The 27,525-nt window shown below is 50.8% G+C and overlaps 1 protein-coding gene across 1 annotated transcript in view; it reads right to left on the bottom strand.

The window, feature by feature from the left end:
- Nucleotides 1-27,525, bottom strand: part of RIMS4 (regulating synaptic membrane exocytosis 4) — a 63,872-nt gene that overhangs the window by 6,643 nt on the left and 29,704 nt on the right. Inside the window, exon 2 of the mRNA XM_054173450.1 lies at nt 13,746-13,887. Coding sequence (XP_054029425.1) covers nt 13,746-13,887 — 142 coding nt within the window. The remainder of the gene's footprint in view (nt 1-13,745; nt 13,888-27,525) is intronic.

Below are 27,525 nucleotides of genomic sequence, written 5' to 3'. Positions count from 1 at the left end.
CCACCTCCACAGAGGCTCAAGGCACATCCCCAGGGCTGTCACCCATCCCAGGGGTAGAAGTGATATGGGGCTGTGCTGGGCCCCCTGTGGGTACACAGCTCCTGCCCCAACACCCAGCCAGCCTCTGCCAGCCCCGCTGGGGCTGCCCCCTCCAGAGAGCAGCGTCCTGAGCATAGGACCAGGGCAGAGATGCTGGATTTGCAGCCAGGCTCCTGAGGACAGGCTGTGCACAGAGCCATCCCCAGGGCTGGTAAATCTGCAGGGACAGGGACATGTGATGAGGAAAGGGGAAAAGAGAGACTGGAGCCAGCAGGCTTTATCAGGCTCAAGATTTGCCCATACAAGGAGGAAGAAGCGAGTCCTGGGGCACATGGGGACCAGCGAGACTCCTCGAGCCTGCTGGCTCAGGCTTTTTGAGCTGCACACAGACAGTCAAAAAAGGATGAAAACTAGTGCTTAGAGAACCCAAAATAGTGCAAGAAAAAGGAGGCCTGACAAAGGAAGACATAATGTTCAGCAGGAGATGAATGGACCATCAGCCAGAAAGTAAATGTTTTCTTTATTCTCCTCAACTTATGGAAGATGAATGAGCCAAGCCTGGGTCTCACTCCTACCCTGGGAGTACATGACCCAAACCAGCATGTAAATCACAAGCTGGCAAGACAACTCACAGTCCTTCAGGAGAATGTGCACTGCAAGCTCCCAGAAGAGGCTTGGGCTCATTAACAAGATGCTGAGAACCAGGGCAGCAGGGGGGAAGCCCAGGGCTGAGCAAAGACTAGTGCTGTGACTGAGCCTCAGAGACACCCCTCTCCTAGGTAAACTCTGGCCATGTTACTGCAGTGGGGGATACAAAGCTAGGACAAGACAATCCCTACCAACCCCACTCACTGGGTGGCAGCTAAGAGACCCTTCTGGCTCCTGAATGCTCAACACGATTCAGGGAGGCTGCCACAGAAGACCATTTCCCTTTACCTGCTGGCAGGAGAAGCGTGGTGAAGGCTGATGCCAGAACTTTGTCTGGCTTGGTGTGTGTCTGGAAGGAAACCACTTGTGCCCTCTCACCCCAGCTCACTCCGCCTTTGAGCAGCACTGGTCCTTCTGAAGGCTCTGTCCAGCAGCTGGGGCACCTCAGGAGCAAATGCAAACACCTGCTAACAGAGCAGCCAGTGCTGCAGCTTCCATCAATGACATTCCAGTGTCAAAACCAGCTGGAGAAAGCACCAGAAGAGCTGGTGGGTTAAATGTGAATCAACAGCACCTGGAAGTGTTCACAGCAAAGCAAATGTTGCTGTTATCCCCACAGTGATTAAGGAGTCAGAGGGCTCAGGGTGACCTCCAAACAACGAATGCTCCTCAGTGCAAATCACAGTGAGAGGGCAGGACAGTGCTGCAGGGGACAGCAGGGCTGTGCCACAGGCAAGGACCCTCACAGAGAGAGCAGTCACACTGCTGCTTTGTAGCACTGAGGCTGATCTCCAGAGGAATGGCAAAAGCCCCCTTAAAAGCACAGGCCAAGGTCAAGACAGTTTGGGTAAGAGCCTCAGTTAAGGTTTACTAGCTCTGTGTGGAACTCAGTGTTAGGTCAGGCAGTGAATGCTCCCCACTGTTTTGTCTGACTGGGAAGGGAAGATGGAATTCATTCTTTAACAGGTTAAGCCATGAGCTGGTGGTGGCTGGCTGCTACCTTGCACAGAGGCTGGCCTTTTGCTTTATTGGACATAGAAGCAGAAGCTTTAAACCAGGCTCCTTGGCTTCCACTGGCTGCTGGACATATATTTGGATATTGCCAATAACACTGGAATGGAAACAATTTCTGTCTGGGAAAATCATAAGCTACCTCCAAGAAAGTCACTGCTTCTCCCCTGAGAGGAGCTGCCTTGGCTACAATGAGGATGCTCAAATGCAGCTCAGTGAGCTCTGTGAAGTGCTCACAGCAGCTGGGACAGAGAGGTGAGGGGGGCTGCATACCGTGTGACTGAGGTCAGTAGGACAGACCCTCCCCATTCACTCACTTGCTTTTCCTGCAGGAGAAGAGCTCCAGGGACCACCACAACTTCTTACAGCTCTTTAAACACAGCCCTGCTGCTCCCAAGAAGCCTTGCCCTGCCACTCTGCTGCCACCAAACTGTGTCTCACCCTGTACTCAGCACTGGTTAGGTCACACCTGGAGTCCTGTGTCCAGTTCTGGGCCCTCAGTTTAGGAAAGATGTTGAGATGCTGGAAGGTGTCCAGAGAAGGGCAACAAAGCTGGGGAGGGGTCTGGGGCACAGCCCTGTGAGGAGAGGCTGAGGGAGCTGGGGTTGCTTAGCCTGGAGAAGAGGAGGCTCAGGGGAGACCTTCTTGCTCTCTCCAACTCCCTGAAGGGAGGTTGCAGCCAGGGGGGGGTTGGTCTCTTCTCCCAGGCAGCCAGCACCAGAACAAGAGGACACAGTCTCAAGCTGTGCCAGGGGAGGTTTAGACTGGATGTGAGGAAGAAATTCTTCAGAGAAAGAGAGATTGGCCATTGGGATGTGCTGCCCAGGGAGGTGGTGGAGTCACCACCACTGGAGGTGTTTAGGAAGAGCCTGGATGAGGCACTTGGTGCCATGGTTTAGTTGATTAGATGGTGTTGGGTGATAGGTTGGACTCAATGATCTCAAAGGTCTTTTCCAACCTGGTTAACTCTATTCTAATTCTATTCTAGTCTATTCTAACCTGCCCTCGATTCAGCAGCCAGCCCTCCAGCTGAGCCATCACACACTGGATGTGCTGCAGGTGGCAGTGGTGGCTCTGCCTTGGGTGGCAGCCAGCAGATGAGTTTCACAGGCACGGGAGCAAACCTGGAAAGCTCTTCCCACCCCATCACCAAACATGCCTCTCCCAACCCATCACTACAACCTGCTGCTAACTAACAGGAGATGTCTTGGTTTTATTTTCCTCTCAAAAGAAGAGCTAAAAATAGCTGGGGGAATAAAGGGGGGAGGAGGGTGCTCTGCAGCTGACTTGCAAATAGCAACTGTCATAACCAGGAGGTGCCTGGGGACCAGGGCTGTGACAGGACCACCCAGTGGTGACAAAGAGCCACACACGGAGAAGATTAACAGGTGACACTTCAGAGTCTTCAGAGCCTGCAGGGCACAAATCCTCCACTGAGTGAGGGCAGCCAAGCCTTCTGAGTGGGGAAGACAAACGAATTCCCTCTCCTTTGGCCTCTGCTTTCACTGATCATGATTCACAGGCTCTGCTTCGCCACAGCTCAACGTGAAGGATTTTAAGTAAGGTAAAGATGATGACTGGCTGTGGAATTGCTAGTAAATGGGACCTGACTGCACAGGGAGGGCACAGGAGGCCAGCGACACCTCCAGGGTGCCAAGGACAAATGAAGGACATTTTGCTGGAGGCCCCACAGAACATGGCCCTCAGCTGCAGGTAAGGAGGCAGAGCAGGGGCAGCAGCAGGATGCTACTCTGGAGGCTACTGACCCTGGGGTCCTTGAGCCCAGCAGGGTGAAGCAGCAGCAGCAGCCCACATGAACGTTCCTTTTGCTCACACAGGCAGCAGCTCCAGGCCGAGGCTCAGCGCCGGCTGCAAACCTGCCCCAGACACTTCGAGATGAAAGAGACCTTTCTGAGCTGCACAGGTGCCTCCAAGCCAGGCTGAGGGCACGGCAGCACGGCCACACCTCAGGGACAGCAGGGGACAGCTGCTGTCCTTGCAGTCGTGTGGACACCCACGAGAGGGAGACAAGACCACGCAGACAGGAGCTGGTGAGGCTGAGGGGGGCAGGCAGAGCCCAGCTCCAGGCGATGCCCACAGACATCCCCCAGGCAGAGCTGCTACCCCCCTGCCGTTCTTGACTCTATGAAAAGGGTGACTGCATTTTGTGACACCTTTCCCTGCAGCACAGAACTCAGTCCTGAGCACCATGTGCTCAAACTGGGGCTGAGATTGCCTGCATGCTCCAGTTTTAAACACAGCATTCATAATCCTGATTATTTAGGAAATCTCTGCTGCAGCCTCTAAAGACTGAAATCTCTCCTCTGTAGTAGTCTTTAAAGGCTCTCTGCCAGCTGCCTGCTCCTCTGCTCTCTCAAGGCAGCAGCATTTCCTGCCCTACCCACTGTAACGCTCTGCGTCCTTCCTCCCCACATGCTGTTGGTTCCCTCCCGTCCAGGCTGCTGCTCTTCACAGGTATTTGGATGCAGAACTGGTTTTACAAAGCCAGCCTGCAAACTGACCAGGATTTAAATGCCTAGCTGGTCAATATTGATTGCAGTATGATCCCTCCCAGAGCACTTAATGTGGCTCTGCTCAGCCTCCTCCACACCCTCAGCCCTCGTTCCCTGCGCATTAGCATGCAGGGTGTGCAACAGCACAGACACAGTGAGGGACAATGTATCAGTAATTTCTTTTTCCTGTCCATGCAGAGTTTGTCTGACCTCTTTTCTAAATCTGTTTTTAAATTGCCTTTGGGACTCTCTGTGCCAGGTGTACCACCGTGCTGCTGCAAGCATCTGCAGCATCAGCTTGTCAAAACCTTGCAAAACTCAACAGGAAATCTGGTGAGGAGGCATCTCCACAGGTCACCCACTCCACACCCAGCTCCCAAGGTCAGAGCAGTCTTACTTACATCATTGCTGACAGCTGCTTCTCTAACCTCTTCTCAAAATCCCTCCTGAGGGAATTTATTGCTTTACTTTGCTTTTCCTTCCAAATCTTTCCTCAGTCTATCCTTCTGCACACCAATATTCATAGAATCATAGAATTTTCAGGGCTGGAAGGGACCTCAAGGCTCAGCCAGTTCCAACCCCAGTGCCCTTGGCAGGGACACCTCACACTACAGCAGGTTGCTCACAGCCACATCCAGCCTGGCCTTAAAAAACTCCAGGGATGAGGCTTCTACCACCTCCCTGGGCAACCTGTGCCAGTCTCTCACCACCCTCATGGGGAAGAGCTTCTTTCTAATGTCTAATCTAAATCTCCCCTCCTCTAGCTGGGATCCATTCCCCCCAGTCCTACCACTACCTGACATCCTAAAAAGTCCCTCCCCAGCTTTCTTGTAGCCCCCTTCAGACACTGGAAGGCCACAATAAGGTCTCCTTGGAGCCTTCTCCTCTCCAGACTGAACATCCCCAGCTCCCTCAACATAAGGAAGAACTTTACTGTAAGGGTCACAGAGCACTGGAGCAGGCTACCCAGAGAGGTTGTGGAGCCTCCTTCTCTGGAGACTTTCAAGACCCATCTGGATGTGTTCCTGTGTGACCTGTGCTGGATTCTGTGGTCCTGCTCTGGCATGGGGGTTGGACCCTAAAGTCTCCAGGGGTCCCTGTCAACCCCTAACATCCTGTGATCCTGTGACCTAAGGCATAGCTCAGTTATCCACCTCTGCTTTAAAAGACAGAGAGCAACACATACTTCCTCCATCTGAAAGAGCAGAGGAGGGGGAAGTCTCCTCTCAGGCCAGTAAGATATTTGATGGTTATTTCATTTGAGCATTAAAAAAACCCCATCAGCACTCCAATTTCAGGAAGCAGTAACACACTGTGTAACAATCACACTCATCCATATTGCATGTTAAGGTCTTTTAAATCACTTCTTACAGGCAGAAGCCAAGTAGATATCCATCAGCTAAGGAGGAAGGCAGAACTTGCTAATTTAATGTCCACTTTCAAATATTTATGGTGCACATGGGGAATTATTAATGCAACACAGATCTGCCTGCATTGCCAGGGCATTGGACACTGCTCCTTACACTGAGAAAGTTGATGTGGATGCTGCAGGAGCCTTCACTTTGGATGGAGAGGCCCTCTAGTCAGCATCCATCCCTGCAGGACCCAAACCCAGCCCCACCTCTGCCAGGAGCTATCCCCATCCCTGCCTCCCAACAAGCTCTGCTTCCCTCCTGGCCACTGCACCCTCTGGACCATTTTCAGCCCTGTGACATGCATGTGTAGCACACTGTGCTCTGCTCATGCATCACTGCCTTCTGCTGTACCTCTTCTGCCACCCAAACACTGCTACCAGCCTGGGCAGTGAATTATGTGCAAAGACCTCCCCTATTCCCCTCCCCACGCTCCTCCATCTTTAGCCATCTCAGACACATCCAATGAAAGCCTCTGCAGAGCAATTCCACCTGCTCCCAAGGGTGGGATTCTCTGTGTTTACAGCCCTCAAGGTGGCAACCTTTTGAGCTATGCTTGGTCACACTTAACAGGACAAAAGGATGTGCTGTGGCTGAACAGGCTAACTAATTTCTTGGTGTATTACAGAAACAATCATAGAGTGGTAGGAGTTGGAAGGGACCTCTGGAGATCCAAGCCCTCTGACAAAGCAGGATCACAATCTCCATGCCTTTCCCACTCTCCTTCTTGAAAGACCTGCATTTCTCCCAGCCTGAACTGAGTAACACATACCTCACTGTGTTTTGTTAAAGGACTTGGATGAGAGGAGAGCCCCTGGCTTTGGAGAGCAAACCAGAGACATTCAGTGCATGGCTGTGACCCAAGCTCCTGAAGGGTGTGTTTAGCAATGAAGTCTTTTGGCAGTTCTCAGTTGGTGATGGATAATTCTTGGTGAAGGGAAGTGAATTTGCCCAGGCCAGATCACTATTTCCTCCATCCATCTTTAGTTCTTGCTCCACAGGGAAGTAGAGAAGGACAGGCAGCTCTCCCAGCCCAAGTCCCAGTACTGGCTCACATCAGCCCTGGACACAGGGCACAGAGAACTGGTACAGGCTGGAGCCTGCAGAAACAGCATGAGAGAGAACAGAGCTGAGAGGTGCAAGATGCCCATGCCAGCAGCACACAAGCCAGTCTGCATCCTGCCCTCATCACAACAGTGGCTTCAGGCAGAGCTCAAGCTGCTGCTCCCTTAAAGATGAGAGAAGAAATTACATGGGTAACAAGATGTTTCCTTGCTGGAGGGGCAGACTCATCTCAGACAACACAAGAACAATTCTCTAAGTCTTTGCTAGCTATCACCTGCTATGCTTTTCTAAGGTAAAAATCACCTCAGCTCTCCAGAACTTGATCCTGTCCTGGCTCACTGGAGAGGTCCCAGAAGACTGGAAGCTGGCCAGCGTGGTGCCCATCCACAAGAAGGGCTGGATGGATGAGCCAGGGAATTATAGACCTGTCAGCCTGACCTCAGTGCCAGGCAAGATTATGGAACAGGTCATCTAGGCCTTTGACACCGTCCCCCACAGCAAACTCCTGGCCAAGCTGTCAGCCCATGGCTTGGATGGGAGCACACTGCATTGGGTTAGGAACCGGCTGGAGGGCTGAGCCCAGAGAGTGGTGGTGAGTGGTGCCACAGCCAGCTGGCAGCCAGGCAGTGGTGTGGCCCAAGGATCAGTGCTGGGCCCCATGCTCTTTAACATCTTTATTGATGATCTGGACGAGGTCATTGAGTCCATCATCAGTAAATTTGCTGACGACACCAAGCTGGGGGCAGGAGTTGATCTGCTGGAGGGTAGAGAGGCTCTGCAGAGGGACCTCAACAGGCTGGGCAGATGGGCAGAGTCCAATGGCATGAGATTGAATGCATCCAAGTGCTGGGTTCTGCACATTGGCCACAGCAACCCCATGCAGTGCTACAGGCTGGGGTCAGAGTGGCTGAGAGCAGCCAGGCAGAGAGGGACCTGGGAGTACTGGTTGATGGTATGCTGAACATGAGCCTGCAGTGTGCTCAGGCAGCCAGGAGGGCCAATGGCATCCTGGCCTGCATCTGGAACAGTGTGGCCAGCAGGAACAGGGAGGTCATTCTCCCCCTGTACACTGCACTGGTTAGGCCACACCTTGAGTCCTGTGTCCAGTTCTGGGCCCCCCAGTTTAGGAAAGATGTTGAGTTGCTGGAAGGTGTCCAGAGAAGGGCAACAAAGCTGGGGAGGGGTTTGGAACACAGCCCTGTGAGGAGAGGCTGAGGGAGCTGGGGTTGCTTAGCCTGGAGAAGAGGAGGCTCAGGGGAGACCTTCTTGCTCTCTCCAACTCCCTGAAGGGAGGTTGTAGCCAGGTGGGGGTTGGTCTCTTCTCCCAGGCAGCCAGCACCAGAACAAGAGGACACAGTCTCAAGCTGTGCCAGGAGAGGTTTAGGCTGGATGTTAGGAAGAAGTTCTATACAGAGAGAGTGATTGCCCATTGGAATGGGCTGCCTGGGGAGGTGGTGGAGTCACCATCATTGGAGGTGTTCAGGAGGAGACTTGATGGGGTGCTTGGTGCCATGGGTTAGTTGATTAGGTGGTGTTGGATTGATTGATAGGTTGGACGCGATGATCTTGAAGGTCTCTTCCAACCTGGTCTATTCTATTCTATTCTATTCTATTCTATTCTATTCTATTCTATTCTATTCTATCTCTATTATATTCTATCATCTTGGCAGTAGCCAGGCAAGAACAACAACAAAAAAGCATTAAGCAGCACTTCCTAGGGACTATGGCAGCCAACAGTCCTTTGTTCAAGGTCCATTTTTGTCTTTCTGCTCCATTTTCAGTAAGAGAAGTGGTTGTCAGGAATAAATTACACTCAAGCCCAGAATGTATTGCTTTCTCCATGTTGTACATGGTCTTGTGCAGCCAAACCCCAGCCAAAACAAGATGTAGGTTGTGCGAGAGCCAGGATGGAGCTGCAGGTCTCTGTTGGATTGCAAGGCTTTGTTTTAAGAGTTATTTCCATATTTAGAATTTTAACCTTGCAGTAATCTTGGTGTCCTGAGACTACCTGGCAGGCACTTACTACAGTGGACAACTGTCCTCTCCTGCAGATGTTTCAGTACACAGAAGGAAACGCTAAGTGCTGCAGAGATCTGTGACCCACGCAAAGGTTGGTCTGAACGAACTATGAATGGAAACGTCTGTGTGTGCAAAAGCACAACCAACCTGTCAGCACCAGCCCTCCAGTGACAGGAGAACAACAAGATTAGAGAACATCTCGCTTCCACAGCCTGCCTGGAGGCAGGCTGTAGCCATAAATATTCCCCAGACAAGGAAACGAGAAGGTAGCAGCACAGCTTAAAGACCTAGGGAGGCTGAAGAGCACAAGCCCCAAACATGAAAGATCACTCCACAAGAACAGGCAAGTCCTAGAAAGTGTAAGAAGCAGTCCAAGAAACAGTCTGTAGTGAAGAACGACTCAGAAGACGTAGCCAAGGCTTGACAGATGGTGTCCTTGGTCCCCCCTGCAGCACACAACCAGGCCTGGCTACGGCACCTGGTTGCAGGAAGCTTGGCGCTTGCACGGGGTGGTGAGAGCAAGAGTGAAATCTCCAAGTGTGAACGAGTGAAAATGGGTCTGTTAGAACAAATTCCACCTTTCCCTCTAGAAAGACTCACAGGGAGTTTTGTTATATTAATTTCCTACCCTAGTGCTCAAAAAGCTGGGTAATGTGGTTGTGGGACCTTCCCTATGGCACAACGCGACCTGCCGCTGTCAGCACTGACTGGCGTGCTGTGTGAGCTCGAATTCCAGGGGAGGCATCTTTCAGACCAGCTCATCTTCACTGCACTTCATCTCCAGGTAAAGCCCTAAAAGGAATATTCTGCTGAAGGAGGGCCTAGCATACCTGAGGGGCAGTATGGCCCTACATGCTTGGGGGTGCTGATGGACGAGGAGCTGGTCATGAGCAGGCAGTGTGAGCTTGAAGCCCAGAAGGCCAATTGCATCCTGGGCTGCATCCAAAGAGGTGTTGCCAGCAGAGCCAGAGAGGTGATTCTGCCACTTTGCTCTGCTCTGGTGAAACCTCACCTGGAGCACTGTGTGCAGCTCCGGTGCTTTCAATACAGAAAGGACACGGACCTGATGGAGAGGGTCCAGAGGAGGGCCACAAAAATGATCAGGGGATTGGAGCACCTCTGCTATGAGGACAGGCTTGAGGGAGCTGGGGGTGTTCAGTCTGGAGAAGAGAAGGCTCCAGGGAGACTTAATAGCAGCCTGCAAGTACCTGAAAGGAGCTACAGGAAGGATGGAGAGAGACTGTCTGCATAGGTCTGTAGTGATAGGACAAGGGGCAATGGCTTCAAACTAGAGAAGAGCAGACTTGGATTGGATGTTAGGAACAAGTTCTGCGCCCCAAGTGTAGTGGAACACTGGAACAGGCTGCCCAGGGAGGTGGTTGAGGTCCCTTCCCTGGAGATATTCAAGGTGAGGCTGGACAGGGCTCTGAGCAGCCTGATCTAGTTGAGGATGTCCTGCAGAGAGGATTGGACTGGGTGACTTTTGGAGATCCCTTTCAACCCAGACCATTCTATGATTCTATGATCACAGGCCTCTCCCATCAAAAACCCAGCTACAGAAAGTTCTTTGACTGTGATACTCAGCACCAGCACAGAGCAGCTGGAGCCAGCTGCCACCAGCTCACCAGCAGGGAGAGGAAAGCAGCCCATCAGCCTTCTGCAGAGCTGTCACCAAACCTGTGACCATTTCTGTGTGCCACCTTTGGAGGTTGCCTTTTCAGTCCTTAAACTGAAAAGATTATAAAAACACCTGGCAGTTGAAAACTCTTGGAAGCCTCTTGGAAGCTGAGGCTTGGAATCCAAACAGCCCCTCTGGGAGGCTGAGGCTTGGAATCCAAACAGCCCCTCTCGGAAGCTGAGGCTTGGAATCCATTTTCTGCTGTGCAAACACAGCAAAGAGAAGCACAGGCAGGAAGAACTGGGTCAGCCTCTTCCTGCTGCAAGCTGGGTTTCTGAGAGTCACTGTTGAACACTGTCTCTGGCCCAGGAGTGTCTCCATCAGACAGAAGCCCAGCATTAAACAGGAATTGAACTTGCTACAGTTAACACAGTCTTAGGAATCTTCCATTCTGCCTCCATGGGAACACAGCCACAACAAACGTGGGAGGTCAGGAGAAGACTGATTTAGGAGAATACACTTCTGCCCCTCAAAGCTATTGCCCAGATGATTCCTTCCTTTGTCACAGGAAAAGAAAGCAGAGGAACTCCCCTTCCACCATGTTTCAGGAGAATAGAGCCCGTTCAGCTCTTTGTGCTCTCAGCCCTGTTTGCTTATCACTCAGACAGATAGCTGCAATTCCCACCGGCTTTCCAGGGGACATCAATTATCCCATCTAGGCACAAAGCATCCAGGAACCACTTACAGCACCCTGCTCAGAGGAAGAAGCGTCCAGAGCCTGGCAGAGGGGCTGGTGAGGATGTTCTGGCAGGGTTTGAGGTTGGAGCACTGAATGTTAGGCGTGCTCTAGTAAAGGCAGCCGGCTGGCAGGACGGGCTTGGCTTTGTCGAGCCGCTAGCTGCACGCCGCCTGCCTGCAGGGCGAAGCAGCGCTGCTGTGGCTGCAAGGTTTTGTTGGCAGAAACATTCCCTCTCCAGGAAAGCCAAAGCAAAGCGGTCAGTGCATGCAATGATAGGACACAGAACCTTCGCTGGTTGATAGGAGGCTGAACATGAGCCAGCAGGGTGCCCAGGTGGCCAAGAAGGCTAAGGGCATCCTGGTCTGCATCAGGAACAGTGTGGCCAGCAGGAGCAGGGAGGTCATTCTGCCCTGTACTCAGCACTAGTTAAGCCACACTTTGAGTCCTGTGTCCAGTTCTGGGCCCTTCAGTTTAGGAAAGATGTTGAGATGCTGGAAGGTGTCCAGAGAAGGGCAACAAAGCTGGGGAGGGGTCTGGAGCACAGCCCTGTGAGGAGAGGCTGAGGGAGCTGGGGTTGCTTAGCCTGCAGAAGAGGAGGCTCAGAGGAGACCTTATTGCTGTCTACAACGTCCTGAAGGGAGGTTGTAGCCAGGAGGGGGTTGGTCTCTTCTCCCAGGCAAGCAGCACCAGAATAAGAGGACACAGTCTCAAGCTGTGCCAGGAGAGGTTTAGGCTGGATGTTAGGAAGAAGTTCTTCCCAGAAAGAGAGATTGGCCTTTGGAATGTGCTGCCCAGGGAGGTGGTGGAGTCACCATCACTGGAGGAGTCACCATCACTGAAGGTATTTAGGAAGAGACTGGATGAGGCACTTGGTGCCATGGTTTAGCTGATTAGATGGTGTTGGGTGAGAGGTTGGACTCAATGATCTTTGAGGCCATTTCCAATCTGGTTAATTTCTCTCCTCCCCTCCCCTCTCCTCCCCTTCCCTCCTTTCTCTTCTCTTCTCTTCTCTTCTCTTCTCTTCTCTTCTCTTCTCTTCTCTTCTCTTCTCTTCTCTTCTCTTCTCTTCTCTTCTCTTCTCTTCTCTTCTCTTCTCTTCTCTTCTCTTCTCTTCTCTTCTCTTCTCTTCTCTTCTCTTCTCTTCTCTTCTCTTCTCTCTTCTCTTCTCTCTTCTCTTCTCTTCTCTCTTCTCTTCTCTCTTCTCTTCTCTTCTCTTCTCTTCTCTTCTCTTCTCTTCTCTTCTCTTCTCTTCTCTTCTCTTCTCTTCTCTTCTCTTCTCTTCTCTCTTCTCTCTTCTCTCTTCTCTTCTCTCTTCTCTCCTCTCTTCTCTCTTCTCTTCTCTCTTCTCTCCTCTTCTCCAGAGGACTGTACCTCCACCCAGGAGGGTAAGCTATGCAAAAACAAACAGGAAAGAATTCTGCTCTGCATGAAAGCAGAGTCCTGCCCCACACTGCCAAGGGACTGAACTTAATCGCTAATCCCCTGCATGCTGTAGCAGAGGCAGATCTCCAAGCCACAGGACTGCACTCATGTAGCAGGAATATTTCCCTGGAGACAGCAGCTCAGAGAAGAGATAAAGTACATCACAGCTTCGGAGTGACAAGATTGCTATCGCAGCCTGTGCCTCATTACTATTTCCAACCCTCAGCACAGATCCATGATGCCTTTCCAGGATTAGCCTACTTCTACAGCTAAAGAAAGCCTCTCTTAATTTACAGCCTGTTACTTATTTAACACCAGAACCACATTAATTGAGTGTGCCTTTGGACCATCCCAGCATTGTGGCAGCACAGTGCACTTGGAATATCACGCAGGACTGGAGCGAGTGTGCAGCGGGGCCAAGCCTGGTGCTTGGCGTAAACAGAGCACGTTTGAGGCACACAAACATTCTGGCCTCACACCTAGAAGCACGAAATCTGAGGGCACATATTTCCCCCTTCTGTCAACACTGGAGGGGTTTTGCCTTCAAAGATTCCCATGAATGGTCACCTTAAGGAATCATAATCATCTCCATATATGGCTTCAAATAATGGACATACAAAAAACCCAAACTGGAAGCAAGTCAGCACCCAAGGATCCTGCCTAAGGATCCCCTGCTTTGCATTCCAGAGTAAAACCAGAGCTGTCCTTGGGGTCCAAAGCCTTTTCTAAAACACATTCTTTTACAAGACCACAACTCAGATGAAACAAACCCAAAAAGTTTGATACCAAAACCACACACACACACACTTGTCAAGATGTGGTTTTAGTATCAGAGTGATTATTTTGCTTCTTGCATCCTTTTCACCACCTTGGCCCTCTGCCACACGCCCTCCACACCAAAAGGCTATTTGGAACAGGGGAGATAAACAACTGTTGTTTTCATGTGCAACATGAAAAACTAACAGCTTCTGATTTATGACCAGTAAGGACTCCCAGCAATTAATCTTCTGAGGGCAAAGTGGTTAAAAGTTAGGGGTATCTGCTTCAGCTAGAGTAATGAGGGCACTAAACAATGCCAATCAGCAGCTCGAGTGGGTGCCAGCTACACAGGCACAGAGGTCTGCTCTGCTGGAACAGGCAGGACACTGCAGCACAGGCAAGTCAGAAAAAGACAGCATCTGCCATGCTGGAGAGAAAGGAGTAGGTCTGAGGACAGTGCCTGCCACAGGTGAGTGCCCAGCTCCCCCTGGGTGACTTACTTCCCCTCGGATCCGTAGCTGTTCATGCTGTCCTCGATGGACTCGTGGCTGGCCTGCCGGACGGTCCTGCTGGGCATCTCCACAGCCAGCCCAGTTTCTGTGCTCCTCTGGATGGCTCCTTTCAGTCTCCGACCATCCCCATCTAGGAACAAAAGGGGAGACAGGCAGTCAGCCTCTGTTTCCAGAGCCTTCCCCAGCAACAGAGGCGTGGAGAGGCAGAGGTGGCCTTTCAGAAGATCAGCCTGGCATCTGGCAGCCAGGCACTACTTTGCTCTCAGGCAGCATTTCAATACTCAGCCCTGCTTCAGCAGCATCTCCCAGTCGTCTGGAACAAGCCCAGTGCTCCAGCAAGCCAGGGCCCAGCACCATTACCAGCACCCTCCCTTCTCCAGCCATTTGCACCCATTAATCATGCTCTGAACACAGGCTGGCACAGGCTGGCCATACGTGGGGGCTGCCCACTTCGGGAGCACGATGACAGCAGCCACGGGCAGAGCTGAGCTGTACAGCCTGACCCTGCCTCCAAACATCTCCTGAATCCCATCCTGCTGCCTCAGCTTGAGTGCAGCAGCAAAGAGACACAGGTGAGCATCAAGGGAGAAGACAGGACAAAAAGGCCAAGTAGCAGCAGACGTGCTGTGAAGGTAGGAACCCTCTTGGACCAGCCACAGGAATAGCTGGGCACAGTCAAAACCTTCCCTGGTGGCACCTGGAATGTCACCACCAGTGGAAAACCCTGGAGAGGACTATTCCCCTTTGTACATGCCCTCAGCCACAGCACAATGGGAATTAAGCAGGTTCTGGTTCCTCCTGGGTGCAGTCTTCAGAGGCAGAGCCCTCTGAAATTAACAGCTGCTATTTTCATCCTCCATCTCCAGCAGTCTGCTTCTCAGAACAAACCACGTTATGTAATGAATATGTAATGAACACCATTACTATTAATTGCTTTAGCTGGTGTCAGGGAGCTCCAGATTCCATCCCACATACAGCACTCATCCTGAAACACATCTGCTGCAAAGTCTTCTGAGCAAAGCAGAATTAACTACATCCTTTAAAGAGGTCCATCTGTAAACCTCGGCCAGGTAGCAAACCTCTTGAGTCATGGGGCTCTCAGAAACCCACCAGCTGTTTGAGTACCACCCTGGGGAAGGAATGACCCAGTTACCAAGTCCACAGAACTCAGGATCCCCAAATATTAAAGAAAACAAACCTTTCCCAGCTTGCTTTAGAAACCTGAGGGTACCTGTAAGAACCCATCTGAAACACCCAGAAGGTGGTTATTTGTGCAGCAAGCTGCTTGACCCAAAACACTTTTCTTTGCATCTTGGTGTGAACAAGTGTGTTTAAAATAGAACCACCAGTAAGGTATCAGAAATCCTTCCCATCCTGCTTCTCATATTCTGGTTACACTGAAATGCAAGGACAGAAATTCTCCTATAAATATAGCTACAAAGTCCCTTTTTTCACAGGCTCACAAGATGTTAGGGGTGGGAAGGCACCTGTGGAGACCTTAGAGTCCCTGCCAGAGCAGGACCATAGAATCCAGCACAGGTCACACAGGAGCACATCCAGACAGGGCTGGAAAGGCTCCAGAGAAGGAGACTCCACAACCTCTCTGGGCAGCCTGTTCCAGTGCTCTGTGACCCTCACAGTGAAGAAGTTCCTCCTCATGTCGAGGTGGAAAAGTTTCCATCCATTGCCCCTTGTCCTGTCACAGGGCACAAGTGAGCAGAGGCTGTCCCTTCCTACCCAGCCCTCAGATATTTATAAACATTTATTAAATCCCCTCTTGGTCTTCTCCTCCCCAGACTAAAAAGCCCCAGGCTCTCAGCCTTTCCTCATAAGGCAGTGCTCCAGTCCCTTTTCCTCTGGTATCATGAGTTTTCCAAGTGGGTAAACATGTTGGCCCCAGGGCTCTGCACCAGCTGCTGTGCCCACATATGGTGCAGCATGTGCATGTGTGTCCCTGTGGGCTGAGGGAATGGAATCTGCATGTTCTGGGTTCCCATTAGCTGCAGTCTGTAGTGTTTGTGTGCCTGAAGCAATGTGTGAAGCACACTGAAAAAAAATCAGGAAGTGAGACAAACGTAAAACATATTTTGAATGTGCTTTCCAAATCCAAACCTCCAGGCAAGAGCAACAATAGAGGCAGCAACAAAAGCAAAGCCTCATGAAACAGCCTTGCCTAACATCCCTGACCACTGCACAACAGTTCCCTTTGATGCACCTTCCTCAAGCCTTGTACAGCTGGCTGGATCTTCTGATGGGGTTTTAGGCTCCTTTCATCCCACAGCCTTGTGGGCAGGCTTGATGGGCCATTTAATTTGTCTCTCTCTCACCTCCATAACCTTTTCACCATCTACATCCATCTGTGCCCATCCCTCCCTCCAAGCACTCGTCCTTCAACGTCTTTTAGGCAAGAAATGGGACACAGGAGCCTAACCTACCCACACAGCCTTTTAGACAAGCTTTACCTGCAGTCAGCATGTGGCACAAATGTGGTGGTTTAGCTCTGTCTGTTGAGAGAAAAGGGCAGGTCAGGAGCAGCCCTCCTGAAAAGAGTCAAGTGCAGAATGGAAAGAGAAATGGACAAAGCTTTACTGCTTCTCCACAGGGCAGAACCATCCCAAAGCAACAGCTAGCAGCCCTCTCTGGCCAGTGTGGAGCCCTGCAGAGGGGCTGTGCCTCTTCCCCTACCTGAAAGTGCTTCCCCACCTTTGCAAACCAAGACAAATGCTTTGGTAAGAAATGGGACACAGGAGCCTAACCAACCCACACAGCCTTTTAGACAAGCTTTACCTGCAGTCAGCATGTAACAAAAATGTGGTGTTGCAGCTCTGTCTGTTGAGAAAAGAGCAGGTCAGGAGCAGCCCTCCTGAGAAGAGTCAGTGTAGAATGGAAGGAGAGACAGACAAAGCTTTACTGCTCCTCCACAGGCCAAAACCATCCCAAAGCAACAGCTAGCAGCCCTCTCTGGCCAGTGTGGAGCCCTGCAGAGGGGCTGTGCCTCTTCCCTTAAGCTGAAGGTGCTTCACCACCTTTGCAAACCAAGGCAAATGCTCCATGTGTGTGTGGGTGCTGCCTGGCAAACCCATTTATCTTCATCTAACTGTTAGCAGTCCCTGGCACAAGTCGGAGCGGTATCGATGTTCTCTGCAGCACCACCAGATTTATTCTGTGCACCGTTTCCAATTAAGCAGCAAACAACAAAGGTTAAGCAACCAGTCAAAGCTGCAGCACCACATGCAGCTGAGGAGCAGAATCTGCTTCAGAATGACCTTGGGAAGAGCAGCTTTCTTCCTCCAATAAGCAGGATGCAGACACGCAGCACCTCGCAGCGCCAAGAGCCAGAAGGGACCAGCAGGCACTTTGCCAAGTTCTGTGTTGACAGGCCCTTAGATTTTGCTCTGCTCAGCCAAACAATTTATGTTTGGCTAAAGACTATCTTCTGGAAAGCTGTCCACTCTGGATTGGAAGATACTGAGAGGAGGAATCTGCCATTTGTCTGTGCAGTTTATTTTACTACCTGACATTCTGAGACCTGACTTCAGTTTGCCTGCTTTCAGCCTTCACCCATCAGGGTTTTTATGCCCTCCTCTGCTGTGAGGGCTGCTTTGTGTCCTTGCTATAAAGATCTTTCTGCAGTGTAATCAAGTCATCTCTCCATCTTTTCTGACAAGTTCAACAGACTGAGGTCTTCATGCTTCTCATGCTCTGGCTTTCCCCCCACTCCCTCCCTGCTCCCCGCCCTTGAATCTTTCTCCTGACCTCCCCAGGTTTTTTCCTGCCCTCTTGAGAACACACACAGCAGACCTGCAGCTCATCTTCTAGTGCAGAAATGTCTACCAAGGCAAAAAGCAGCTTGTGCTCCCATCTCCACTGCTTCTTGCTTGCATCTCCCAAGATCACAGGAAGCTCTTCGTATGGCATCACACCCCACCTGGATGCTGCCAGCATGACCTTGCAGAACACTGTACCAAGAAATATTGAAGAGAGGAGAGGGCATGAAGTGCAGCCAGCTCCCATGCTCAGCACTGTTTACTGTCCTCCAAATGTGCACATCACCTGTGAGTTCAGTGAGGGTTAAACTCAGCCTTGCTCCAAAGCAAATGAAAACACTGAAGAGCAGCAGGCCTTCAAAAGAGCCTCTTGCCTTTGAGGCTTTTCTTTGACCACTGCTTTTTGAAATGTGATGTAAGATGTTACTCTATTTATCACATCTTTCAGGGTCATGTTGTTCTGGGACAAACCCCTCATCACATTTACCCAGGTAATTTCTTCTACTAAAGCTTAGAGGGCAGGGGGGGAAAGAGTCTTAACAAGACCCATTTTCCCTAAATCCTTCTTGACTAGGATTAATTATATTCCATCATTTTGTTCTTTGTTAATTGCCTCTCATTATCATGTCTCACTTAATTCTGTCTGTGAGTGACATGAGACCAACTAACCAAAAGCTCCCTCCAGACAATCCAGCAATGCATGGAGAGCAGTAGAGTAACCATGCAGGTGCCCTGCAGAGCATCCTTTGGCAGCTTCCCTTCCTTGAGTGTGTTTTCAGCTGTCAGTTACAGCCAGAGGCAGCTCCTTTCCAGGATGAGGCCACTCCTGTGGCAGAGCTGCCTGCCACCAAAAACTGTATTTGCCTCACACCTTAGGGCTGGGAAAAATAAGAGCAGTATTGTCCCTTCAAAGGATAGGATAGGATAGGATAGGATAGGATAGGATAGGATAGGATAGGATAGGATAGGATAGGATAGGATAGGATAGGATAGGATAGGATAGGATAGGATAGGGTAGGATAGGATAGGGTAGGATAGGATAGGGTAGGATAGAACAGGGTAGGATAGAACAGGTTGGAAAAGACCTCAGAGATCATCAAGTCCAACCTATCACCCAACACCATCTTATCAACTAAACCATGGCACCAAGTGCCTCATCCAGTCTCCTCCTAAACACCTCCAGTGATGGGGACTCCACCACCTCCCTGGGCAGTACATCCCAATGGCCAATCTCTCTTTCTGGGAAGAACTTCTTCCTAACATTCAGCCTAAACCTCCCCTGGTGCAGCTTGAGACTGTGTCCTCTTGTTCTGGTGCTGGGTGCCTGGGAGAAGAGACCAACCCCCACCTGGCTACAACCTTCCAATCCCTCAAGGAAGGAATCACCATGTCCTCTTGTAAGTCAGGCCACTGCAGGACTCTTCAAAGCCCTTCCTCTCTGCTGCTGCCAGGTCTCTCCATGCTCAGAGGCCATCAGGTCTTGAAAAATCCCTCTGAGTTTTGCAATAGCTCATCTCAAGGTCATGACTACACAATTATTGCTCCTACATGGAATTACTCCACAACAGATGTTTTGTGAGGGACGCAGCATGTCCCTTCCACAGTTGCCCTTACACTCCCTCCTCTCCTGTGGCTTCTTCTCCCTCCCCCCAGGTACCTGGTGCCCTCCTTTCTCTTCTTGTTTTCAATTTTCTCCTCCATGATTGCTCACTTTCCCAACACAAAAAGAAGCCAGCATGCTGCATGTGCTGTGGACCCCCCCACGCTTTAGAACTAATTGATATCGATTTAAACCTGGGATTAGGAATTGATTGAATTTCAACTCAATCAGCTTTGCTCCTAAATGAACCAACTGCTTCCAAACACAGAACACAGTGGTACCCAAAGCACATGGCCAGGCATCACCAACACAGGCCACCCAATATACACCAAAGGTCCAGCAAAACAATCTTCCTTCCTTCCTTCCCAACCTTTACCTTGGAGTGCAAGCTGGAAAGGAAGGGCCAGGAGGTTGTGAGACTTAGACTGGAGAGCTGGGCAGGGAGAAATTGAATGGAATTGGACAAGGACAAGGGGAAAGTCTTGCACCTGGGAAAGAACAACCCCATGGATCAGTATAGCTTGGGGACTGACCTGCTGGAGAGCAGGGAAGGGGAAAAGGACCTGGGGGTCCTGGTGGATGGAAGGTTGACCAGGAGCCAGCAATGTGCTCTGGTGGCCAGGAAGGCCAATGGCATCCTGGGGTGGACTAGAAGGGCTGTGGTTAGTAGGTGGAGAGAGGTTCTCCTCCCCCTCTACTCTGCCCTGGTGAGAACACATCTGGAATATTGTGCCCAGGTCTGGGCTCCTCAGCTCAAGAAGGATCTCAGATGACAGCACAGGGCCCCAAGAGTTATTGAGGGAGTGGAACATCTTCCTTATGAGGACAGACTGAGGGAGCTGAGCTCTTTAGCTTGGAGAGGAGGATATTGAGGGGTAAGCACAGTAATGTTTATAAAGGTGTGCAGGGTGAGTGCCCAGAGGCTGGAGCCAGGCTCTGCTGGGTGCTGCCCAATGCCAGCACAAGGGGCAGTGGTGGAAGCTGAGGCAGAGGAAGTTCCATGCAAACAGGAGGAAAATCTTTTTCCCTGTGAGGATGACAGCCCTGGCACAGGCTGCCCAGGTTGGAGAGTCTCCCTCTCTGGAGATGCTCAAAACTTGCCTGGATGTGTTCCTATGTGATCTGCTCTAGGTGATGCTGCTCTGGCAGGGGGGTTGGACTGGATGAGCTTTTGAGGTCCCTTCCAGCCCCTAACACCCTGTGATTCTGTGATCATTTGCCTGGCTGTTTGAGGGCACATTTGTTCTTGCTGCAAAGCTTTGGACAAAACAACATTCTGTATTTTCCAGGAAAAAATTAGTCTAAGCCTGAGCACAGAGGCAGCATTTCCACTGCTGTTCTCATCCCAGCCAAGCAGCAAGCATCGATTTGCACCCAGCCATCCATGCTGCAGGGTATTGACCTGAGGACACACTGCTCTCTGGCTTCACACCTGGCTTCCTCAGCAACTGAATTATCTGCTTTGCTCCAAAACGAGGCCCAGGTACAAATCCACACTTAGCAAGCATAGAGAGCTGACAACCCCAGCAGGGAAACAGAGAGAAAGCCATCTGACAGAGTCAATGCTCCATTTGGAGCACACTGCAGACCACCTGTAAGCAGAGATGAGGGTGATGAATGTCTGTGGCAGCAGAGTGCACTTGCAGCCAGCATGCAGGGGGAGCAGGGTTTGTGGCTGGATGGGACAGGACCTGAGTGTCTGCCAAGGAGATGTGCCCTGAGCCTTGCAGCAGTTGATACCAAATCTGCTTGCTCTGTCCTTGGCTCAGACAGAGTCTTGCAAACCCTGTATCAGGAGCAGTGTGGCCAGCAGGAGCAGGGAGGTCATTCTGCCCTGTACTCAGCACTGGTTAGGACACAACTTGAGTCCTGTGTCCATTTCTGGGCTCCTCAGGTTAGGAAAGATGTTGAGATGCTGGAATGTGTGCAGAGAAGGGCAACAAAGCTGTGAGGGGTCTGGAGCACAGCCCTGTGAGGACAGGCTGAGGGAGCTGGGGTTGCTTAGCCTGGAGAAGAGGAGACTCAGAGGAGACCTTATTGCTGTCTACAACTCCCTGAAGAGAGGTTGTAGCCAGGTGGGGGTTGGTCTCTTCTCCCAGGCAACCAGCACTCGAACAAGTGGACATAGACTCAAGCTGTGCCAGGGGAGGTTTAGGCTGGCAATTAGGAAGAAGTTCTATACAGAAAGAGAGATTGGCCATTGGAATGTGCTGCCCAAGGAGGTGGTGGAGTCACCATCCCTGGAAGTGTTTAAGAAGAGACTGGATGAGGCACTTGGTGCCATGGTTTAGTTGATTAGATGGTGTTAGGTGATAGGTTGGACTTGATGATCTCGAAGGTCTTTTCCAACCTGCTTAATTCTGTTCTATTTGTTTCCCACAGCCAAACACTTCACTCTCAAGGTCAAAACCAGAGATGATTCTTTTTCTTCTCCATGAAGATCTGCCCCAGAGATAAGATGATAAACATCAGTTCAGGGCTCAAAATGAAAAAGGGAAAACCATCAAGCACTCATCTGGGCATTCTCATCTGCTGAGATTTGGAAGAAGGTGCCCAAGTCCAACAGCTGAGCTTCAGTGGGACAGCAAGCAGTAGTGGAGGTCTCAGCTCAGCAGCCTGTCAGACCATTTTACCTACTTGTTATTTTCAGCTCTTCTGAGAAAAGAGCCAAGGCAAGAGCTCCTCTGCTCCCAGCCCTGGCAACCTGTTGTTGTGCCTAATGGGTTTAAAAATAAAAGATTGTTTTCTGTTTCATCAGATGCTGAATCCCTGCAGACAGGCACTAACATCTCCATGCCACAAATCAGTCCTGAGACGAAGAAAAGCATCTCATTGCTTGGCTTCAAAGGGGAAGGGGGGAAAACAAAAAGGCCAAGTCTGCCCACAGCCTTGCATGAATATCCAGCACCTGTGCCAGCCTGGCACTTGCTGTGTGAAGTGGTTGTTGGGGTGGGCATCAAGGGCCCTTCTGCAATCCTATCTGTGTTGGGAACAAGCCATGCTGCTGTCCCAGGGGGATGCTACTGCTGAGGGAATAAATAAATATATAAAGAACTCCTGGCTTGTCACTTCAGCACGCTGTTTAACGAGATGAACTCAATCTCCTCCTGCCTGGCAAGCCCTGACACCCTGCCAAGTATTCCCTACATCGACATCCTAATGGAGTGTGAATTATGAGCACCTCAGGAGAGGCCCTTTGTGCCATGCTCCAGAACGTGCCAGGCTACCAGCACAGCCTGAGAATCCACCAGAAATGACAGGAGGTGGCAGGGGTAAGCAGGGGCACTAATCAGGCTGCTTGCTTGGCTCCCCTCGTCCTGGCTTCAGACACTAATAAAATTGCACCTTTCTTTGCCAAATGAAGCAGCAAATATTGTGTGGGATGAAAAAAACAACCCAACTAATTCTATTTGAAAATGTTAACGCTGTGCAAATGAAGTACATCCACAGGGCTGGGGAAAAAAACACCCCAAAGTCAGCCAACTCTTCTTGGGTGAGCCAGAAAATAGTAAAATTGGCAACCACCTGTACTGCTGTGGCAGCCCCAGACCCCAGCCCAGAGCAGCCCCTGGAGACACCTCCTTTGAGCTCCCACCCATAGTGTAGTCATCAACACATCCCACTGCTCCTGGGCCACAAAGAAAGCTTTCCCTCACATTCAGCCCTGCCTTTCCTCACCACACCTGTGCCCAGATCCATACAGCATATCAAACCAACTCCTGACCTCCTACTTCTTGCTCCTCACCATTTAAAGAAGCCACTAAAGCCTCTCTGAGGAGCTGACACCTTTCCATTTGGGGCATTGCTAATGCTCAGCTCCAGCGTTTTGCTTTCACTCAGGATGTTCCTTGTAAACCAAGATGACACAGCAGTAGGACTCAGCACTGGTTAGGCCACATCTTGAGTCCTGTGTCCAGTTCTGGGCTCCTCAATTGAGACTCTTGAAGGTGTCCAGAGAAGGGCAACGAGGCTGGGGAGGGGTCTGGAGCACAGCCCTGTGAGGAGAGGCTGAGGGAGCTGGGGTTGCTTAGCCTGCAGAAGAGGAGGCTCAGGAGAGACCTTCTTGCTGTCTACAACTCCCTGAAGGGAGGTTGTAGCCAGGTGGGGGTTGGTCTCTTCTCCCAGGCAACCAGCACCAGAACAAGAGGACACAGTCTCAAGCTGTGCCAGGGGCAGTTTAGGCTGGAGGTTAGGAAGAAGTTCTTCCCAGCAAGAGAGATTGGCCATTGGAATGTGCTGCCCAGGAAGGTGGTGGAGTCACCATCACTGGAGGCATTATGGAATGGAATGGAATGGAATGGAATGGAATGGAATGGAATGGAATGGAATGGACCAGGTTGGAAGAGACCTTCAAGATCATCGAGTCCAACCCATCATCCAACACCACCCAATCAACTAAACCATGGCACCAAGCACCCTATCAAGCCTCCTGGATGAAGCACTCAGTGTCATGGTTTAGTTGATTAGACGGTGTTGGGTGATAGGTTGGACTTGATGATCTCAAAGGTCTTTTCCAACCTGGTTAATTCTATTCTATTCTAACCTTTTCTTCTGGGGGTGCTAGTTGGGATCTTTCTCTCTCCCCAGAGCCACCTTCCCACAGTATTTGTAGACTCTGCAGATCTTCCACTTCTCTACCAAATTCGGCTGAAACAGCTATATCGGAATGAGGGAGAGGGGAGAGGGTGAGGACAGGGCTCTGGCTTAAGTACTGAGGAAATAATTGCCTCTCTCTAATTCAGTTGTGGTACAGGCCAAATTCAGAGGGGAAAGAGCTGAGAGGGCCAGATTTGTTAACAGGGTTTTTCCCTTCTCTTCAGCCCCACTGCTGCTCTTTCAGGAGCGAGTGGCTCTGGCAAGCCGGCGCGTGTGCGAGCACAGAGCGAGCCACCCTCGGCACGGGGAGTGACTCAGGCAACCTTTTGTTCATTTGTTATAAACACAATTAAGAACACAGCCACAGTTCTTTAACAGCCATGAAGCCACAGCACCCTGGAGTCATTCATAAACCAGAATCACGGTGCAGAGTCACGCTTTAGAATAGAGTTTGATTTGTGTTTAGCTTGGCTTGTAATTACTTCATCATATTTTTCCCTTAAGGAAATGAAGGATCAAATTCACAAGGAGTTGGCTTTAATTATACACACTGCTTAATAATTTGTGTCCATTTGGAAGCCATTATTTGGTCCACTGTGGAAGCAGAAAAGGAGAGATGATGGTCTGGCTCCAGACAAGACAGACAATTCCAGGCATCCAGCTTCCAATTCCAGGCAGCTTCCCCAGAGGACACAACTGTCCGTGCCGGGCTGCACCAGAGGTGCTCACAGGCAATACCTGCTGCAAATGCTGAAGCAAGCACCCAAGCCACTACATTTCCCCCCCTAACTGTACACACCTCTGGGCCCCTCAGTTTAGCAAGGAGGTTGACTTGCTGGAGCGTGTCCAGAGAAGGGCAACAAAGTTGGTGAGGGGTTTGGAACACAGCCCTGTGAGGAGAGGCTGAGGGAGCTGGGGTTGCTTAGCCTGGAGAAGAGGAAACTCAGGGGTGACCTTATTGCTCTCTACAACTACCTGAAGGGAGGTTGTAGGCAGGCAGATGTTGGTCTCTTCTCCCAGGCAACCAGCACCAGAACAAGAGGACACAGTCTCAGGCTGCACCAGGGGAGGTTTAGGCTGGATGTTAGGAAGAAGTTCTATACAGAGAGAGTGATTGCCCATTGGAATGTGCTGCCCAGGGAGGTGGTGGAGTCACCATCATTGGAGGTGTTCAGGAAGAGACTTGCTGGGGTGCTTGGTGCCATGGGTTAGTTGTTTAGGTGGTGTTGGATTGGTTGATGGGTTGGACGCTATGATCTTGAAGGTCTCTTCCAACCTGGTCTATTCTATTCTATTCTATTCTATTCTATTCTATTCTATTCTAACTCACACTGAGACATCCTGTGATAAACCCAAGGCTGTGCAGTGCCCACCATGCCAGGCCACTACCACATCCCAGCAGAGGGGCAGTAACTGGAGCCTCCCAGGCAGTGCAGAGAACAGTGCAATGCCCTCCACTTGAAGCACCCATGGTACACTGAAGCAATGTGCACAGCAGGTGCCTGGGGAAGAGCCCAGAGCTTCCTGGCAGATGGGGAGAGGTTTGAGCACAGCAGCAGCCCAACTTGCTCACCAGCTCCTCCAACCCAAGACAGACTGAGAGAGTTGGGGGCTGTTCAGTCTGGAGAAGAGAAGACTCCAAGGAGATCTTATTGAGGCCTTCCAGTATCTGAATGGGGCTACAAGAAAGCTGGGGAGGGACTTTTTAGGGTGTCAGGGAGTGATAGGACTGGGGGGAATACAACAAAACTAGAAATGGGTAGATTCAGATTGGATGTTAGGAAGAAGTTCTTCCTCATGAGGATGGGAAGACACTGAACAGGTTGCCCAGGGGGATGGTGGAAGCCTCATGCCTGGAGGTTTTTGCAGCCAGGCTGGATGTGGCTGTGAGCAACCTGCTCTAGTGTGAGGTGACCCTGCCCATGGCAGAGGGGTTGGAACTAAACAATCCTTGAGGTCCCTTCCAACCCTAACAATTCTATGAACTGCTCTGCTCTTGCAAATGGATCTGCTGCACTCACACTGGTTCCCTCAGCCTTTGCAGCATCCAGGATCACGTTCATACAGTCCAAGTGTCTGGTTGTGCATGAGTACAGAGAAAGGCAAGCACCCTGCCCTTTGTGGTCTGGGTAATTTGGCTGCAGACTTATCTGGTCAGCTGGAAGGCAGGGTCAGGTTGTGATACCCTGAAGCAGGACAGGAGCAGCAGTGAAGTGATTCATGGTGACTAAGAAATATAAATAGTCAAAGCACTGGGTTTCATTTCAAAGCAAGCAGCCCTTGCAATCACACATCATAAAGTTCTTCAACCAGTGACAAGTCAAGCTCTTAAACATGGAAACCAGCACCCAGTACCAAAACCAGAGGCACTGAAATTCAACTTGCAGCCTCTTAAGAAAGAAACACTTAGGCAAACTGTCCCCAGCCCAAACCCTGAAGAGCTGCATGCAGACTTGCATCCAAGTGACAGACTCCCACAGACAACATGGCAGACACAGAACTGCCTCCCACTCCTGTTTTCTGCATGCATAAAAGCAGTGCTCAAGCATAAACCCACCCCAAATTATTTCAAGTCCAGGACACAGTTTGTCTGAGCAGAGTCTGGAGCTTCCAGTAGTGAGGGGGAAAAGTCTTTTGGCCAGAGCTGGGAAATAGCCATCATGTCTTCATTGCTGCTGAGAGAATCTGGAGAACCTTATGGCTGCCTGATGATTCCTGAGGATCAGAGGAAAAAGCTACCAGTGCAGCAGATGAATGTGTTTTAGGGATGACACCAAGCTCCAGTCTTCTCAATTCCCAGCAGGAAGAAGCAGTCCTTTGTGAGGCAGAGACAGACAGTGATGTCTGGAGCCCTCAGTATAGGAAGGACATGGACCTGATGGAGAAGGTCCAGAGAAGGGCCACGAAAATGCCCAGGGGGTAGGGCACCTCTGCTATGAGGACAGGCTGAGGGAGCTGGGGGTGTTCAGAAAAGGCTCCAGGGAGACCTAATAGCAGCCTGCCAGTACCTGAAGGGAGCTACAGGAAGGATGGGGAGAGACTGTCTGCAAAGGACAAGGGACAATGGCTTCAATCTAGAGAAGGGCAGATTTAGACTGGATGTTAGAAACAAGCTCTTCACTATGAGGGTGGTGGAACACTGGAACAGGCTGCCCAGGGAGGTGGTTGAGGCTCCTTCCCTGGAGATACTGAAGGCAAGGCTCGATGAGGCTCTGGGCAGCCTGATCTAGTTGGGGATGTCCCTGCTGACTGCAGAGGGGTTGGACTGGGTGACCTTTGGAGGTCCCTTCTGGCCTGGACCATTCTGTGATTCTAAATGCTGCTCTGAATGCAGTCTGTGTTAATCACAGTGCAAGGTGCCAGTAGCTGCACAGGAAGTGGGTGGCCATTTGTAGCACAGCAGCAAGTTCACCAAAATCCTCTGACTTGTGCCCAATATTTCCAAATACACTTTTTAGAATGAGCAAGGGAGACCTTATTCCTGTCTACAAGTACCTGAAAGGAGGTTGTGGAGAGGTTGGTGCTGGTCTTTTCTCACAGGTGATAGAACAAGTGATAGAACAAGAGGGAATAGCCTCAAGCTGCCACTGGGGAGGTTTAGACTGGACATTAGGAAACATTTTTCCACAGCAAGAGTGGGCAGGGATTGGAATGTGCAGCCCAGGGAGGTGGTGGAGTCACCAACCCTGGCTGTGTTTCAAGGTGGTTTGGATGTGGTGCCTGGGGATATGGTTTAGGGGTGACCCTTGTAGAGTAAGGTCAATGGTTGGACTTGGTGATCCTGAGGCTCTTTTCCAACCTGAAT

The sequence above is a fragment of the Dryobates pubescens genome, chromosome 26, assembly GCF_014839835.1.
Source record: "Dryobates pubescens isolate bDryPub1 chromosome 26, bDryPub1.pri, whole genome shotgun sequence".
NCBI lineage: Eukaryota > Metazoa > Chordata > Aves > Piciformes > Picidae > Dryobates > Dryobates pubescens.
The sequence above is the reverse complement of the archived record's forward strand: the minus strand, read 5'-3'. Positions and strand labels throughout refer to the sequence as shown.